Raw genomic sequence first — 17,503 nt, 5'->3', positions numbered from 1 at the left:
CGGTCCCCGCTACCCACGACAGGGTTGTGCTTCCCCACAAGCAACTCTATGCACTCCTCCAATCTAGACATACTCTGAAATGACGAAAACTACCATGCAGCGAAGAGCAGTACCTGCGACACCTGCAATGTCTGCGGGTCGAACATGTGCTTGAGTAAGCTGACTTCACAGAATGGCCTTAGCGACGTATCGCTACTACCTGCAAGACTGCATACAGCTCTCGCGCAGATTCACCGTTCGTGCTAACCAATATCACTAATTATACTTTTCACTCCATCGTGAATCAGCTGGATAACTACTACCCCCATCATTATTACAGCCAGCCCCGAACTTATGAGCGTTCTCCATACCTCGAAAGACCGAAGCCATCAACTGATGCATGTCGGGATCCTGCGAACACGATGGTCACCCTCAGAGCTTACCCAGAAAAGCATTTCTGTACCAAAGTCAAGTTAGTAAATGTTACAACATACTACTCATACAAGTCCCAGCATTACTAGAATCATCGTTACCTGCATCATAGCGGCCATTGCCGACGGATCGAACGTCTCGGCCCACTCTGGCGACTTAGACAACTTGCTGGACTTTCCGGGCTCGCCACTTGCCTCTCTGAAGCATGGGTGATTGCCGAAGGACCAACGGCAACATAAACAATTCCAATTGCTAAATCAACGTTTCTACTTCACATTATCACCTTGCTCTCCTGATCTGGGGCGGTACCTCATCGCCTGAAATAGCAGTCGAAGACTTATCACCACTGAGGAGCTCCCGGTGCAAATCCCGGAGAGTCTGATATCCTTCTGTGACGGTTTCATTGACGTTAGCCACAGCAGTCTCCATGTTGCTGATCAGCTCGCGTACAGCCGACGGGTCTTGGAAAGCATCTATAGATGTCTTCAATATTTTTGGATCCTAAGCTGGACCAGTATCGCTCGCTAAAAAGTCCGAAAAATGACAACTACAAAAATCATCCTCTCCAATTCCGAATTCTCATCCATTAGAACCCTCATTTGTCGGTTCATGGAGATCTGCAAAAACGATGATGCCCCTACGCCATGCAATACAGCTATGCATTGCCAAGCTCCTCAGCATGTCCGGATTGTGCAACATCGTCTGCATCACCGGTGCAGTCAGCATTTGACCCAGCACCTTCGTGAACACTATCCTACCAAACAGATCAGGACATACTCATACATCAGGGTTTCTGAGCAAGTGTGATTGGAGGGCGCCGAGCTGGCCACCGAGCGAACCCCCCACTGAAACACTAAAGTACATACTCCATACTGTGACCATCATAATTGGCAGCAATTACCTGCATCAGCAGCTTTCTCCGTCCTCGGATTTTCCATAGAAGATAAAAACTAAATCACAAAGTGGACTCCCATGAGCCGATTTACAGCACATTCAACGCATAGCTCCAACAGTATAAAACTAGCCTCAACGGTAATGATAGTTGTTTTACAGTTGCACATCCCCAGTGCTATCGCCAACAAGTACTAGGCGACGTAAGCAAGTCACCACCGGTCCCCTTTCCTCGCCTCCATCTTCTTTTTGTCGACGATCACGAAATTGTTTTCTCGACCTGAAAAACTCAAAGTACAAAACTACATCAACAATAGCATGCGAGAGTAGGAACTGCTAGACACTGAATCTTCCTGAGACTTCCCACCGTACTAATTTGTCCGAACTACAACCTCATCGCCGAAGTTCTCTACATTTTGTCGAAGTAACAAATTTCCGTCCATTACATATTGTTCGACGAGAATGTCTCTCACAATAGTCATACAAATATTGATGAGATTAGAAGCTCTTCACCCACTGCACGCCCAAGCCGACTCACTTCGAAGGAACCCCGAGGAGCATGTCGTCAATGTCAGCGTGGCTCCAACAACAGGCTCCGCTACTGCACACCAGCCTTGCCATTGTATCTGGAGCAATGCCACTTCTATCTGACCACCAGCAGGAATTTCCTACCATTCCATCTGCAACTTTGAAGTCCTGGTTCTTATTCTTCATCATACAGTAATACCTGAGAGGTCCCCCTACATTGCACCCCATACCACTCCCTGGACAACTCAGAGGTCTCAGAGGATCACTACGTTATCAACGTCATCCCTTGCTTTTCCGGCTCGCCGGCATTAGCGTCAATACACATCTCCGTTTCTTGATTCCGAATAGCACTCCCAGGATTGTCATTCCACCGTTGCTTCCTGAGAATCGCATCAATGACATGAATTGCCAAATAGTGTGAGCGGAGCGAAGCTCATTTAGTCCTTTTCATTACTGATCCTTGTCATCACATGTCCTCAAGACCATCTTATCTCCATCACGACCGCCGGATGATACACATAAGCCAGACTTCTCGTCCTTGATAAGATACGCTTCAGATGGCAGCATGCCCTTCATCTCGAAGACCTACACAGCACATGCATAGTAACATATAACAGTCTCGGCTAAGCTACTGATAAGCAGGGAGCATAGTATTGTCTCTATCTACGTGGATGCCGTTCCTCCCACTTGTTTTTCTATACAGTTCTCGCAAAATTATCAATAAATGAGCATAATATCGACCAGGAATTTCCACGCAATGATCAGACATTTTCTGCCCTCCACCACATTCCCCAATACCAAGCCCGTGCAAGGACACTTTCAACGACCTCAAACACTGGAACTCTATCCCTACATTACTTTGTGGAATTTATCCACGAAGTACTGGAACGGCTTGCACTGCATATCCTTCTTGAATTGCAGACGATCCTCAATCCCATTCGCTAATGCCTTCTGTCGTAAACTCTCTGAACAGCAAAAATACTCACTCGCTCACAACTAACGAGTTTTGACCAGTCGTCTAATAAAGACTTCACTCTACGACGATCCATCTGGGTTCATGTGCTATCTAAAATCGCAAATCCGAATTCGTAAGTGTGAGCTCCCTTAAATTCTCCTATGATGACCTCGAAAGAGCAGAGCGAAAGCTAGAAGTTCGGTTTAGTTGGACCCAAAGTGCAGAATCGCTGAAGAATGCTCTCGAGCCCGCACGCAGTACTCGCGTAAGGATCCGCTGAATAGAAGTAATCCTTGTAGTCGTCGAACCAAACCTCGACAGTGCGAATCTTATTGTAGTAGACTTGGGTGTTGTCAATTTTGTACGGGAAACTCGGTCGGAAAACCTGATGGAAAAACTGAAAAACCCACGACGGGCAACCTGGAATGACGAGGCACTATTATCAGCACGCAAGCGCAGGGTACTGTGATGAAATACGGATCGCATTCCGACTGAATTCACATCTGCTATCCACCAGAATCAGATGGCAGTCAGCATAGACTGGTCACGAGCGGAATAAACTCAATAAATGAATTGGTCAGCCCTCCACTTCGTCGCGTTGTCTATGAGCCGTTCAGGGACGTATGTCCTGTAGTGTACAAAGCTAGCCAACGACAGACGCCCCGACCAAGTACCCCGATGCCCTCCGTTACTACATGAGCCACTCTCGAATCGCGAGCAACATATATCTCTCCACCGCACAGCCAGACTCGAATAGATTGTTCCTGAGATCATCAAGGAAATGCAAGGTAAAAGACAACCATAGTTTCACACACAAGAAAAATAAATACATGGCAGATTCTAAATAGCCGTTCGAAATCAGGCCGATCGAATGAAGTAAGGCAGCATCGTCCCAGGGCACCGGTATTACTATGTTCTCACCACCCCACATGAGCATGCCATTATCATACTCACCACTCTCATACCACCACCGCTTAGTGATACCCAGTAAACCACCAGACATAATAGGCACCTGATAGAGCCCGATACAGTCCCAAGTCTTAGGGGTATTACTACCAAGTCGTTGTCGTCTTCAAACCAGTTGAAGCCAAGCCCCCAGTCGAACATCATTTTACTCCCAGCGCTGTTATCATGGACCTACAGGGACGACCGACAGAGAACTCAAAGGTAAGTTCCATCACGCCTCACCAGCCAATCGTCGCCGTTAAGTACAGGAATGACCGGCACCACAACTCGCTTGTAATTGACGTTGGCATGCTTGATAAGCGGTTGTGCCCAGTTGCGGTCTGGCTTGACATGAGCATCAAGAAACACGACCTGATCATAAATCCCTTGGTTGGTGCAAACCCTAGGGCGTCGACTTTCTCACCATATCACCAGTGGCTGCATTGGCACCATCAGTCTTGCTTCTGATCAAGCCTTGACGGGTAGTGTGTCGAATTACCTTAACTTCAGGGAAGTTCTTCAAATACCTCCTCAATGGTGGCTCTGAAGCGTCGTCCACCACAATGATTTCCTTCAGTATGTCAGCTGGTGTCTCCGCGTATATAGACTCGCAAGTGCGCTCTATATACTTCTGCTCGTTATGGGCCGCCAGAACCACTGAGATGGTCTTGATCGTAGTTGGGTATTGGGAAGGATCGACAGGGGGGTGTTGACCATTCTCGTCCAGCGTAGTCTCGATGAGAATGCCATATTCCTCATCGGCAGCGGTGGGCACCTGGGCGTCAGGCCCTCTCAGAGCCTTGGGGTTGATGTCACCCGCCGAGACACCAGCGAGGGGATTGGCTATTACCCCCGAAGTGACCCATCCCTGGCGCGATAGAAAAACAACAACACAGAGTTGCAAAGCCCATACTGCGATGAGATAGACGGGAAAAGGTACGAACCTGGTCTTGTGACGAACCACGTCAAACAAAACGGAGGCCGCTGCAGCCACTACAGTCACCAGTACAAGTGCACTACTTCCGTAAATAAGAAGCGATACTAGAATTGGAGGTATGCATAGAAGGCCAACTCTGTAGTAAGCCGCCCGCCGAGCGCGAGGATTATGGGGCTTATGTGATGCCCGAGAAGAGGACTTCGGAGAGGCCATCTTGGGAAGAGACCCTGACAACGAATGGCGACTCAGAGGCCTCATTGTATAGGAGACTCTTCTTCGCGACTTCCTTCATGAAATGCTGTGAGACGCGACGTGAGCGAGTTATTGCGGAGCGTTAGCCCTCCGGAGATCCCGAGTTCAATTCCACCCGCCGACAGCTTTTTCATTAAAAAATTCCCCGCAACGCTCTATGCAAAATACCGAGTCACTCTCAGCTTTGCCTTATTCCCACAATGCGTTTCGTCGTTGGAGATGACACAGGCCTCGTGAAGGAAGTTCTCGGAGCTGAGCAGAAGCTCGGCCGGAAAATGGGCTCACAAGCCCTAGGTGAGGCCGTCACACACCTCGCATGGGTAGTATGGGGTGCGCCTGAAAGTTCTTATTTTCCTCTGCATTTGTGATGGGTCATTCGATAAGTGCGTCGGCATTAGCAGGATCAACTTTAACGGAGGCCCCTCAAAAACAGGCTCATGGTAGTCGAGGCTAATTGCTCTTAGGCATGTGCCGCGGGAGAGGAGACTCGATTCGCAGTGGTTCGATCATGCGGTCGAATCGAGCTTGTCGATAATACCATTGGGGATGCATGGACAGTGCTCAAGACGTGGCAGACCAGTGATGACGTCAAGACGACCTACTGGGAGGACGGCAAATTATCGGTACTGACATTCGGGCGGTGGAAGGCGTGGACAGCTTTCCTGACTTTCGTGGACGCATGCCTATCACGGTATCTTCCTCAGTTCATTAGCGGTGACGGTACGTGGCTCACTGTAGCGGATGATGGCAGTGAAGGAGAGTCTGCTCAGTCATCAAGGAGTTCCCTGAGCTCAGCTGTCAAGGTGTGTATCTCGTGTGCCTCTGTTTTCGAGTGCAGATTGTATGTACTCAGGTCTGCGCTGTACGTCCTGGTAGTGACCACAAGCATGTGATGATGGTTTCCTCGGAGGGCGCGAATCCAAGGTTGACGGATCGAGAGGGCAAGACGCTGTGGCGAGGAAGAAACGTCCAGGATTCAAAATACGATCTGAAGGTCATATTCTGGCCATAGCACCGGTCGCCCGCGCTGTCATTAGCTCTACTGTATATATTAATCGGAGCCCTCAAACGGTTCTTCTCGTTCACGGAACAAGGACGGACTTATTGATGGCCCAGCCGTGTTGTATAGGTCGAGTTCGACGTCACGGCAATCGAGTGGCTGAGTCCAGAGTGTGTGGTTATGGCGGATACCCAAGGGAAAATCAGAGTCTATGCAGTGAAGGAGGGAGAAGGGTAATCATCTTATCGGAAATCTCTGAGGCCGCTTTCGTTGATCGGAAATGTGATATTTTGGAAATTCATCTCTGCACGGTGATGTCGCGGTCGGGTTGAAGGCTGCCGCATCTGACTTCGTCCAGGGCCCGTCGGCGTCCACTGCTTGAGCTGCCGTTGACCTTTGTTACGGAGATGTCTAGTCATGCTACGGGACAATCGATTACCAAGTGAGTAGCCGCTAATGCACTACACTGCTATCATCGTCTATGTAGGGGCCGACCGGTTACTCGTATGCACCATGATCCGTCGACCGAGCTGCTCTATGTCGGTGACACTGTCGGCACGCTGATGGCTCTGAGCACGAAAAAGATTCTGGAGTTGGTGTCTCGCGACGAGATAGAGACGCCCGAGGGTGCCGGGAAAGGTGGGTTCGTAGGAAATGCCTCGGCCTTGCATCTATAGCGTTACGGTCTTCATCTCGTGGAAGGACTTCTTGAGCGCTTCTACTCGGAGATTTCCCATCAGTTTTGTGATTTGTAATAGAAAATTCGTCGCTCGACTGCAGTATGGTTTCTGTCCATTTACTTGTATTTGTCGTCCCTGAGCTGTTCTCTCCTCAGCTGGCAGGATGGCCCATCTAAAGTATGCCAAGTCGATGCTGCCGTTTGTCCGGGGGTTATCAGGAGTCATGGGTTCAATCCGCGGCATTGTTACTTTGGGAGATCTCATATTCGTTTGTGGTCTTGGGCGGTTCGCCTATGTGTACCGCGGCAAGCGACAAGTGTGCAAGGTCTACCTCAAGCAGAAGCTCACGGCCATCCTACCACTCCAATCTGCTGATGTTCCAACTGATGATGGTAAGCAGTTGCTTTCTGATTACCGACGGAAGGATCGTTTTGCAGGAATTATGTGTCGTATATTTCTCATCGTCGTCCCTGATGACGATCAATTTTTCCTATTCCTGATTTTTTTATTCACATTATCCTCTTTTTTACACAGATTTACATTGCAAAGTTCGTTTGTATTCAGACGACCAATCTGATGATGGCGAGGAGGGTAGCGGCTCGTCAGACGGAGAGGTTGTTGACGATGGAGAAGATGAAGATGAAGACGGGCTGGATGAGCTCGATGAAAGTGACGGCTCGAGTGAGGGAGACTTCGGTGACTTTGATGAGGACGACGTAGAGGAGCCACAGTCCACTCAAGAGGGCAGAAAGCGGAAACAGAATTCTCCTGAAGGTGACTACTTTATCGAGTAGATTAGCTTCTCACCATCTATCGTACCATTCGCAGGCCCTAGCAAGCACCATAAGCGATGAAGACCGCACGCAAACTGTGTCGGTATGAGCTTTACCAATACGTCAAGTTTCCCATTCATATTATGGTCATGCGTTAATTAGTGTCGGCAGACTGGTAACAAGTGCCCAACAGTCAAAACTATTCGAGGGAATAGTAGACAATGAAGAATACTTGCTATTCATTGATATAAAATCAACACGTTCTTGAATGAGACCGAAATGAAAACGAGGAGACAGTGATGATGCTACCAGATATAACAGTGGTATGATAGTACAGTAGGTGAGTACAAGGAATCATCCCCGAGGCCTATGCTTTGCATTCCCGCCTCGATGGTTATTCTTCGCCGTGTGCCCTGGCGGCAGCGCTGACTTCTTCTGATGCCCATCATCATTCTTCGGCTTCTGTCGATTGTTGTTCGGACCACGGAGAGGAGCGTTGTGGTTGCCGTATATAAGCCCAGCATGTGAAGCTGCATCCTTGGGGAAGCCAACAATCTCCAGCTCAGCCTCATAGTCCAGCAGCTGCTCGCCCTTGATGGCTCGAGTCATCCTCGACCGAGTCCTGCGGATGAGCTCCTTGGTAGGATCCAATACGTCACCACCATCAGCCAAGTCCTTGGCGAGTCCGCCCATGGCTTGCTGGAAATGTTTACGTAGTCTTAGGAGCTCCTGAGTGCGGAGATTACCACCAAATGCCTTGCGACTGTCAACAAAGATGTCAACAAATATCATACTTCCTTCTCGGCGTTTGTACGTGAGCTCAACAGAAGTACCGAGGATGAAAGTGACAGTGTTGATCGGGCAGATGAGCTTAGCGATGCACCTAGGAGCCGGCTGATTCGGAGGCCAAACATCGAGTCGATGCGTATACAGAACCATTTGCCCCGGCACAACTCGAGCATTTGCCGTACCGATCGAGGACCAGCTTCCGCAATTGAGCGTCTTGTGGTCGACGTCGATAGCCACTTTCCGCTTCATACTCACTTGACCATAGTTGGGACCACATAGAACCGCCAACACACATTCAAGCGTGTACATATGCTCACCAATCGCCGAGAAAGGAGATCGGCCGCCCGGTACGAAGTCGGCAGCCGGCTCAGTCGCTGCTAAACCTCGATCGCAAAGAATATCGAGCATGGCGTTACGATCCTGCCACACTCTCTCGAAACTGGAGTGCTTGAGATCTCGTCGCTTGCAGTACTCCTTCGCGCTCCTAACCCCCCGATCGAACCATACCTGCTCCCACTCGAGATAGAAGCGCAATAGATCAAGCTGATCAGGCAACGGTGTGGTGATTTGGCCTTCAGCGGGCCAGAGTTCTCGGTATCCCATACGGTGAAGTGAAGCTGGATCGACTTTCTTCGGGTTGTCGATGTCCCCAGGCCGCTGAGTGTTCGCCTCGATGTCTTCCATCTCCAGAAGAGCACATAGGGAGACACTGATGTAGATGCCTTCAGCAGAGTCGAACAGTATGGAGCTGGCAATCAGACCTAGGGCAGTGTAGACGCCAACAGGGAACCGTGACAAGGTTCGACCGAGCTCCGTCAATAGACCAGACTTCTTATCGACAGCACCCACCGCGAGGAGCTGCGAGACAGCCAGACGGACGGCTTCCTGCTTGGGCGGATCAGGCATGGCCTTGCAAAAGCCTGGCAACCACTTGAGAGCATCACCTCGACCCAAAGTGAGCAGATTGAGAGCAATGTCAATCATCGGCATGCGGGTCATCTCAGGATCTGGGTTCATAGCCAAACCGACTTTGAACCGGATCTTCGGGATGAGGTGAAAGCAGATACCCTCATGGGTTCTCCCCGCACGGCCACGCCGTTGAATGCAGTTGGAGCGCCCAGTCCAACACACTTCCAAACGTGTCGGAGTGGTCTTGACCTTCTGCTTGCAGCAGTCTATGACGTAGGTGAGATCCGGGACCGTGAGAGAAGTCTCCGCGATGTTGGTGCCGATGACACATTTGATCTTACGCCGGTCGGTATTGACCTTGAAGACATCGTTGGTGTACTGCTCAGCGGTCTTGGAGTGCAAAGGGATGAAGTTGAACCGTCTCTTGAAGAGAGCCTGCTCTGACGACACTTCAGTCACATAGTGGATAAGCTTATTGATGCTTCCCAAACCGGGAAGGAAGATCAACACAGCGCCACCCTCGCTCGGATTGTAACTCTCTTGAGCCTCTATGTAGAGCAAGAGTTGCTCAATCACCTGCGTGGGCAGTACGGTGAGATCGAACTCCTCCGCAGCAGCCTTCGACCAAAAATCTTCGGCATTACGATCCAACTTAGCCTCCGGTATTTTCTCTTCGCAAGGCATTCTCTCCGACCTCATACTGTCGCCGATATCAACAAAATCATCAGCATCCTTGTCATCTGGTGCCCAGTCAAGGATCTGGAAAACGTCCTCAAGATAGTAGTCTTTGACCTCGTAATTGGTATCCGGAATCGCCACCAAATTGACCTCTTTCTGAATGAGTTTGTGACCAAAATAGCTCATAAACTGGCGAACATTGGCAGTGGCAGACATCAGAATAACTTTTATGCCTGTATCCTTCAGCAGCGATGTCTTCACCAATGTCAATAACACGTCCATCTCCTTAGTCCGTTCATGAACCTCATCCAGAATGAGATGGGACACGCCAGAGAGCAACGGGTTCTCGGACATTCGCGCCAACAGAGTACCCTCAGTACAGTACAATATCGAACCGCTGTCCACACTACTCGGTAGGCTCGTGTTGTTCCTTACACTGTAACCAACAGGTCCAGTGCTGTCCCACTTGCGCTCGGTACGGACTCTCTGAGCCACACTGATAGCCGCAACCTGCCTAGGCTGCGTCACAGCGATATTCACAACTTGACCCTTGGACCTGGCTTCGTCCAGAATCATCTGAGGGATCTGAGTCGTCTTACCACTGCCGGTAGCTCCGGTGACCAGGACGACATTACGAGCATTCAAAGCCTCGATCAACTTCTCTTTAACAGAGTAAGCAGGTAGGTCCGCGCCCGCTCTGTTCTTCGGCGGCGCTGGGAGATGCCGGATGGACTGTCCATGTCGGCGACGGGAGATCCGAGTACCGCGCCAGGGGTCAAACGAGGACGAAGGCGGCTGCCAAGTGCGTTCGGGCTTGCTCTCATCGGAGGCCGACGAAGTAGTGGCAGAAACATCTTCTCTAGTCGATTCCGTCATGGGACTCAGGGAATTGAAACCTAAGAAAATCCACACAATTCCGCAGAACAAGATAGTTGGCCAGAACTCAGAAGGGCTCTGGCTCAGAGCTTTGAGAGGCTCTTGAACCGAAAGCTCATCGAAACGTACTCTACAGCGGATATAAAGATGAACCACATTAATTGATTGCAAATTGAATAAAAATCGACGTTGGACGATCATCTCAAAAGTGTCCTCCTTCGTAAGGGGAGGGATCGAGAACAATAGCTCTGAGTCGAGTTGTAGGAAGTTCATACTATGAGTCCCAAAGAAAAAATAGCTCTCATCCTCTAAGTGTGACTTTTATCGCTCACGAGTTCCCGTTACGAGCAACAACACAAATGACGTTAGTGTGGTTCGAACCCGGGTGACCCCCTTCTACTTTTTCACGCGCCACTTTTTTAATTCGCCCGCCACTTTTTTGGCAATTTTTTTGAGATTATCAACAGAGTCGTGTTGGTATGTACGGTAACGAAGAAGTTGACTATGGTGATGATGACAGTATTTCATCCTCTTGGGATGATACTGCTCAAGCGTCGGACAGTCATCTCTTTCAAAGACGAGGCCTTGCGTACTCCCACGTGTTTCACATATTCTCTGGTTATGGTTTCGTCATCATTTGCACTGACCTCATCAATCTCGATTCAGAATTAAAAGAACAAATTTGACGAAAGAAATTTGATTTTCGACAAGTGAAAGGAGTTTTTCACGAAATAAGAGTTCAAATTCGAAGGAAAGTTCGATTAACGTAGACCGGCCGAAAATAATGTTCAAATTCGTAAATGAAATTTATGGATTCGGAAACGCAAGTTCAAATTCGTCGAACACAAGACCGATTTCGGCCAATGAAAGCTCACTTTCACCAAACTCATCCGGAAATACTGAGAAGGACTCGCAGCTAGTATAGCACGAGTCCCCCTTCGTACCAACGAGATGTCAGCGCATCAGATCGTCAGCGTCATTCCTCACAAATTGTTGAGATTCTCAGCTTGAGTATAGCTCCACCGTTCCGGCGGTGCTGTAGGCCAGCTGACACCACTTGGGCTCGGAGTCCGAGCCTCGGATGCACGCCGTGCGCATCCTGATGCGGAAAACGGCATCACTTGAAGGTAGCCGTCAGAATGCGTATGTATCGGTCTTGAAATGTTGAAGAATAGGCCTTTGGGGGGCGCTGAATCTAACGGTGAGGCCAACGTTGGAGGAACCGACAGTTATAGACTCGCACTTGCGAACTGGCGAGGAGAAGGGTGCATTTACAGACTACTATTCGTCACAAGGGAGTGATTGAAATGATTTTTATTTTACTAGATCTGAACTGCCACTAGTAGAAGACTCGCCGCGGAGCGAGACGCATCCTTCAAATTTTAAACTTCAGCAAGAGTTGTTTTGGACACCACTAGCATTAATTCGGTTCTTCTGGGCATCACATTTACATACACCTTGTATGCCAATTTAAGATAGCAAACGCGGAACAAAATCGACCAGGGTAATTCACACATCATGCCACCCAACAAAAACGCCATGCCAAGCTCGGTACTGCACTCGCTCCGACGGAGACAGTTGTCCTTCGATGATACACCCAAAATCACACGGGCGAAATCGCGCATGATACCAAGACTGGTAGCCTGGGCATCACTCCACCGAATGTCTTTTGGTGCCTGTGTATTCATGTAGGCATCGTCGCTTGTTGACCAGTATGGGTGGTACGTCTTCATGACGTTCTTCTGATGCCGTCGATACTTACCCGGCGTGGAATTGACATCATCCAAGGCACCAAAACGAACCCTAGATTTTATGGCCGTCCACAAGTCCAACTGAGGCTGAAGCTTCGGACCATCTATAACCACACCGACGGCCTCATGCGCAGGAAGACGATCAAGAATGCGCGGAACCTCAACCATCGCATCGCCGTTTATCAGCTCGATGTCGGGGGCGATCTCACGCAGGGCATCCTCGACCTCTTGAATGGGGTCAAACTCAACGCTAATGACATGGAAGCCAAGCTGGTGGTAAGCCAAAGCAGAAGCGCCTCCACGTCGCCCCGATTCGATGATTGTGGTAACGTTCAAGGCTTCGGCTAGGGCAGCGACCGGTAGCAGTTTGAGAGGAGGCGTGTTTCCCCAGAGGCATGATCCACCTGGTGCAGACGCCTCGTACTTGAAACCATACGAGGTCTTGACCAAGTCCCTGTTGCACCCATCAGTGACGAACTTGAACCCGCCCTGGTATAGATAAGAAGCGCTAGCATGAGCTTTGTCAACGATGTCGCGCATGAACACACCGAAACGACTATTCTGATGCTTATAGTCGCCGTCCGCGGAGCACACACCGTCAAGGCGACCACCGTAGCTAGGCCTATGAGGAGTGCTCCCGGACAGTCCTTGTCGATACTTGGGCAGATTGTGAGTTAGGCGAGCTGCCAATATCACAAACAAGAGTACCAATAGTAGAGGCAGAATCCAACGGCTTAGTCCAGGTAGTCCAAATCCCATAGTTATACGCCAACAAGTGACTAATAAACCCGAGAGTTTCCTGCCACTGGCTCAACTAGAATGAGCAGAGGAGCTAGGTTTCATGAGGCCGAAAGATAACCCAGGCGACAGCATATAGATGACCCCCTTCCATCGCTCAGACGTGATGGTTTGAACGTGACAGAGAATTAGAGCCATGCGACCCGCTATCGAAAAGGAAGAGTTGAATGCAACCATCTAGCTGAACGCTAACGTACATAAGGTCGCGATCTTGGATATGAACGTGGATATTCTCGTCAAAAAGAAGCAAGGTCGACAATTCTTCAAATGCGAAGTGACTTGTCAAACGCATGTCAAAGCGCATGAACAGTAGAGTAAGTTCCTAATTAAGGTTTCTCGTCGAGTCAAGCGCGATGCTAGAAGCTTAAAGCGGCCCGGATGATACTCGCCCTTTTGATTTCCTGAACAACACATGCTTGATCGTGCTACGAACTAGGAGCGCCCGGAAACAACAAATCACAACATATTTCGCAACGGCGCGACTAGAGGGATGAATATGATGCTGACTAACACAATTCGAACCGATACAATGCTTTGAAACTTGGTGTACGCAGTGTGTCTCTTGCGGCCAGCTCTTCAATAACAAGTCAGTACCGTAAACCCGATGGCTATCTTAGAGCAGATACGGAATGAGAATCTTGCGGTTCTTCGGGTACAACTCCCGGCCATCCTTACCGTCGAACTCGCGACGATAGTTACGATGCTTCTTGAGGGCCCACACCCACATCTGCCCGGCTCCGGCAAGCATGTAGGCAATACCCATCACAGTTTGAGTCATCATATTGAACCCGAACCATGAAAGGATCTCGAACATATAGTTGGGGCAACTGACCAACTCGAAAGCGAAGCCGTGGGGAACCTTGCGGACCCGAGAGCCCTTCGGACGAAGGTCTCTCAGAATCGCATGGCATCGGTAGTTGCTGATCTCGCATACGGCGAAAATGGCTAAGCCGAGAATGCGCTGCCACTGCTGAGCTGCGGGTGTGTACAGCGGATGACAAACGAAGTAGCCGACCAAAAGAGCGAAGCCCCAGTAGTATGCGCAGTTCTTAAAGAGGTTTCGGATCGGCATGGTGCCGTTCGAAAAGCGGTGCACGAAAAGAGTTTCGTATTCACGCTTGAGGAAGTGCAGGAACCAACACACACTGGCAACCAGTTGAGCTTCGCGCACGCTAACAGTAGGGGCAGCCACGAAGTGTCTGAGCGCTTCCTGGAAGCTAGGATGACCTCCTGGAGAAACCGCGCCGTAGACGTGTTTCTGTCCATAGTAGAGAATGGGGAAAATGACCATTGGACCGAAGTACTCAATGAAAAACACCAGTCTCCATGAGATCTGAGGGGAAGCAACAACTGGAATCTCGCTATCGATCGATAGAAGCTTACCTGTGGGCCTAGGTCCTTGAATACGATCACGTCACCGTCAGCAAGGCCATAACTAGAGAGGGTTGCACTGTCATCAGTAAGAGCAACAGGCTTCGACCCCTTCTTCGCTGAATCGGCGGACAATGGCAGGGTTAGCCTGAGCGATGAACAGACGACATGGTACATTTTCCTAAGCACCCGTGACCAACCTCTGCCGCGCCTCGGACGTCTTCATAGCACTCTCAATTCCCTGCTTCAACTCAGCCACCGTCGCGGCATCCCCGGATACCGTGATAACGGCGAGCTCCTTGCCTCTTCTATTCTGCACAGTTACCTTCATCTCGATAATTCAGGTAGCGATGAAGCGAGCACTCACTCGAACGCGATTTAAAACGCGCACGCCATACTAATCGATTTGTATCAACCTATGCAAGTCCTACTAGTGACCGAACAGCTCTGGTTCCCGCCATGTATAGCCTCACGGAGGAGGAAGAGTTTGATAATGTCGTGATTGTTTTTCGGTTTTAAAGGTGGCAGAAAATTGTAGTTGTGTTTTGGAGTATTGACAATGGCTAGCGACGAGTCTAAGAAGAAATTAGCAGAAGCCAGTGCGCAGCAGTGAGCAGTCATTCAATGCGCATGTCCTATACACTGTTTCTTACAGGTTGAAGACTGATACCGTGTGCAAGTGCTGCCACAAACAGGAGGCAGAATTCGGTAGTAGCTGAAAGTCAAAAACCGACCTACTCTGTATCTTGCATGCCTCAACCTAAGATTCCTCCGGTTCCTCTAGGTCCCAGTACCTGCGGTCATATCTTCGCCTGCAAGCGTTGTGCTATGAAGATTGCCACTGGCGGGAAATGCAAAGTTTGCGGCGAACTATTTGCTGATATCGTCCGCGCTTAATCCAGCTTTCGTTCGCCTCTCTCCGAGCTGTGTTGAGATTCAACGCTGATGCCCCTCTTTCCACTAGTTGTTATTCGACCGGTTATGGCAAGTGCATTTCAATCGGCATTCGCTGGTCTCAAGAAATACACGAAGAAAATGTAATAGTGGAGGATCCATTTCATCGGGAAATTCTAAGTGCAAGTCGGCTGACCAAGGACTGTATCGCTCTCGTTTGCAGAACTCATACGGAGACTCCTCTGGAGAAAAACCTTCGGGAAGCGACATCCAATGAGAATTGGGGCGTGGCCAACTCCGTATTGATCGACATTGCCAGATGCACTCATGACTTGTAATACGGTGGGAGAGCATTCAGGTATTCGATGGTCTCAATACTCTGGTTAAAGATCATCCGAAAACTGCCCCTGCTAACTGGTTTCACTGGCAGTGAAATGACATGATATTAACTTTCATTCATTTTATCACGACGTTCCCCTCAGCAACGACTATTATCTGATAATGTCGACAGTTTGGTCGGCCATTGGTGATAAGAAAGAGAAATGGAGGAGGATATTCAAGGGGCTCAACTTGCTGGACTATCTCCTTAAATTTGGGTCTGAGCGTGTTGGTAAGATCGGACTAAAATCAATAATCCTATGGACTCCGCATGGTTCACGTGTTGCTGAATTATCTGTATCGCTCCATAGGGCGTAGTTGCATTCGCCAAAGGAAAATGGATTCAACCCATCCACGTGTGGAATACTTCAGCTTTAGAACGTATGCTCAGTAGTTAAGACTTTGCCCTTTAGTAAAAGAGGATGAATTTGTTGTTTCGTAATGATTGAGCACAGAGGCTACAGTTGCCAATATAGCAGCACCGACGACTATTTCCTTAATATCAGTCGACGAGACGCGCGACGGCCTTCATCGGATAAGAGCTTTGCAAGACTTCCAATACACTGAGGAAGGTCGGGATAAGGGTGCCGGCATTAGGTAGTATCGTTTTCTCTTCTTTTTTTTCATTAGTTGTCTTTCATGGCAGAGAGAAGTCCCGAGAGATCGTCGGACTGGTGAACAACCCTTCCCAACTGAGGATGGAGCGGGACAAGGCTCGACAAGGTCGTGACAAGTACATCGGCATCGGCAGCTCCGGGCAGACCGTTACAACAGCTGTGGGTGCGCCTCCTCCGGGGATGGGGTAGGATGACGGTCGGTTAACGGCGGCTGATGGTGTGAGTCTAGATACGACAGTGGTGTTGGTAGTGCGCAGTATGCGGCGCGGGAAGGTGGCAGTAACCCAACAGTGTTGACAGCAACTGTTGTTAATGGACCAAGGCATTTGCCAGAAAATAGCAAGTTGGAGGAACTGAGAAAACAGGTACTCGAGGGCTTAGGAAAATCTGATGTCTTGCCTTCTGGTCGAACTGTAAGTTTTGCTGAGAGGGGCTACACACTTTATACAGGATCGTGAAAGGCAGCGACAGCGGGCTATGGCTGATGACGAGGCAGCACGGAAGCGTCGGGAAGAAGAGCAGCGCATTCGAAGGCAACAGGAACAACAGCGGCAGTTGGAGCAGCAGCGGCAGGTGGGATATTCTTCTGAGCCTCAGTAGTGAACTGATCGATATGTCAGGCCGCCGCCGCCGAGGAGTCAGATGACGAGTCCAGCTCAGAGTCGTCCTCCTCTTCCGAGGAAGAATCACCAGTCGTTCGCCAGCCAGCTCGACGTCCGCCTCCTCCGCAACAACGGTACTCATACTCGCAGCTTGTTTGAACAGTGTATGTTCACCATAGGCGTCCTATGCCGCCCCCTCGGCCACGACAACAACAGCCACAACAGCAATCGGTCGATCTGCTCAATATGAATGCAAGGCCCGCCCAACAGCAGCAGCAGCAGCCAATGCCCTACCAAGGGGCGCCGCAGGTCCAAGCTGGTACAGGTGCTTATCCAGGTAATGCGGAGGAATATTGGTGTCGGGTTATGGCGCGTTATTTCCAGGCCAGCAGCAGGGCTATGGTTACACAGGCTACTATGGTCAGCAGCCAGGGTATGCCCAGCCATCCATGGGGAGTATGCCGATGC

General features: G+C 49.8%; 9 protein-coding genes across 9 annotated transcripts in view; 3 read left to right on the top strand and 6 right to left on the bottom strand.

Annotated features, from left to right (window-relative positions):
* Pmar_PMAR017306 (hypothetical protein) overlaps positions 1-840 on the bottom strand; it is a gene marked incomplete at both ends in the record, with an annotated part of 1,087 nt that extends 247 nt beyond the window's left edge. Inside the window, 5 exons of the mRNA XM_002772030.1 lie at positions 14-74; positions 114-199; positions 318-390; positions 513-609; positions 695-840. Of these exons, the coding sequence (XP_002772076.1) occupies positions 14-74; positions 114-199; positions 318-390; positions 513-609; positions 695-840 (463 nt within the window). The remainder of the gene's footprint in view (positions 1-13; positions 75-113; positions 200-317; positions 391-512; positions 610-694) is intronic.
* Positions 841-1,066: 226 nt separating this feature from the next.
* Pmar_PMAR017305 (hypothetical protein) lies at positions 1,067-1,349 on the bottom strand (the record flags this gene model as incomplete). Its single annotated transcript, XM_002772029.1, has 3 exons — positions 1,067-1,165; positions 1,195-1,256; positions 1,313-1,349. The coding sequence occupies 3 exons, from the start codon at positions 1,347-1,349 to the stop codon at positions 1,067-1,069; spliced, it is 198 nt and encodes a 65-aa protein (XP_002772075.1).
* Positions 1,350-1,514: 165 nt separating this feature from the next.
* On the bottom strand, positions 1,515-4,880 carry Pmar_PMAR017304 (UDP-N-acetyl-D-galactosamine:polypeptide N-acetylgalactosaminyltransferase T4, putative; the record flags this gene model as incomplete). Its single annotated transcript, XM_002772028.1, has 13 exons — positions 1,515-1,582; positions 1,841-1,928; positions 1,975-2,029; positions 2,100-2,210; positions 2,285-2,415; positions 2,689-2,795; positions 3,047-3,170; positions 3,481-3,549; positions 3,696-3,797; positions 3,842-3,922; positions 3,974-4,102; positions 4,155-4,598; positions 4,803-4,880. 13 exons carry the CDS (start codon positions 4,878-4,880, stop codon positions 1,515-1,517), a joined length of 1,587 nt encoding a protein of 528 aa, XP_002772074.1.
* Positions 4,881-5,119: 239 nt separating this feature from the next.
* On the top strand, positions 5,120-7,393 carry Pmar_PMAR017303 (hypothetical protein; the record flags this gene model as incomplete). The annotated part of the gene is made up of 9 exons (XM_002772027.1): positions 5,120-5,239; positions 5,384-5,542; positions 5,624-5,722; positions 5,773-5,913; positions 6,049-6,152; positions 6,278-6,361; positions 6,407-6,558; positions 6,755-6,991; positions 7,164-7,393. The coding sequence occupies 9 exons, from the start codon at positions 5,120-5,122 to the stop codon at positions 7,391-7,393; spliced, it is 1,326 nt and encodes a 441-aa protein (XP_002772073.1).
* A 283-nt stretch (positions 7,394-7,676) lies between these two features.
* Pmar_PMAR017302 (ATP-dependent RNA helicase, putative) lies at positions 7,677-10,642 on the bottom strand. Its single transcript, XM_002772026.1, has one exon. It carries the CDS (start codon positions 10,622-10,624, stop codon positions 7,727-7,729), a length of 2,898 nt encoding a protein of 965 aa, XP_002772072.1. The 5' UTR covers positions 10,625-10,642; the 3' UTR covers positions 7,677-7,726.
* A 1,364-nt stretch (positions 10,643-12,006) lies between these two features.
* On the bottom strand, positions 12,007-13,134 carry Pmar_PMAR017301 (hypothetical protein; the record flags this gene model as incomplete). Its single annotated transcript, XM_002772025.1, has 1 exon — positions 12,007-13,134. The coding sequence occupies one exon, from the start codon at positions 13,132-13,134 to the stop codon at positions 12,007-12,009; it is 1,128 nt and encodes a 375-aa protein (XP_002772071.1).
* Positions 13,135-13,728: 594 nt separating this feature from the next.
* Pmar_PMAR017300 (synaptic glycoprotein sc2, putative) lies at positions 13,729-14,875 on the bottom strand (the record flags this gene model as incomplete). Its single annotated transcript, XM_002772024.1, has 3 exons — positions 13,729-14,506; positions 14,557-14,692; positions 14,745-14,875. The coding sequence occupies 3 exons, from the start codon at positions 14,873-14,875 to the stop codon at positions 13,787-13,789; spliced, it is 987 nt and encodes a 328-aa protein (XP_002772070.1). The 3' UTR covers positions 13,729-13,786.
* A 228-nt stretch (positions 14,876-15,103) lies between these two features.
* Positions 15,104-15,441, top strand: Pmar_PMAR017299 (hypothetical protein; the record flags this gene model as incomplete). The annotated part of the gene is made up of 3 exons (XM_002772023.1): positions 15,104-15,153; positions 15,200-15,252; positions 15,329-15,441. The coding sequence occupies 3 exons, from the start codon at positions 15,104-15,106 to the stop codon at positions 15,439-15,441; spliced, it is 216 nt and encodes a 71-aa protein (XP_002772069.1).
* An 84-nt stretch (positions 15,442-15,525) lies between these two features.
* Positions 15,526-16,622, top strand: Pmar_PMAR017298 (conserved hypothetical protein; the record flags this gene model as incomplete). The annotated part of the gene is made up of 5 exons (XM_002772022.1): positions 15,526-15,581; positions 15,662-15,772; positions 15,921-16,048; positions 16,323-16,413; positions 16,463-16,622. The coding sequence occupies 5 exons, from the start codon at positions 15,526-15,528 to the stop codon at positions 16,620-16,622; spliced, it is 546 nt and encodes a 181-aa protein (XP_002772068.1).
* Between the last annotated feature and the right edge of the window lie 881 nt (positions 16,623-17,503).

The sequence above is a fragment of the Perkinsus marinus genome, assembly GCF_000006405.1.
Source record: "Perkinsus marinus ATCC 50983 genomic scaffold scf_1104296962102, whole genome shotgun sequence".
NCBI lineage: Eukaryota > Perkinsozoa > Perkinsida > Perkinsidae > Perkinsus > Perkinsus marinus.
Note: the sequence above shows the minus strand (reverse complement) of the source record. Positions and strands in the feature narration are given on the sequence as shown.

What these genes read in the sequence shown, in the direction of transcription:
- Pmar_PMAR017302 (XM_002772026.1), bottom strand. Translation starts at nt 10,624, where the DNA reads ATGACGGAATCGACTAGAGAAGATGTTTCTGCCACTACTTCGTCGGCC.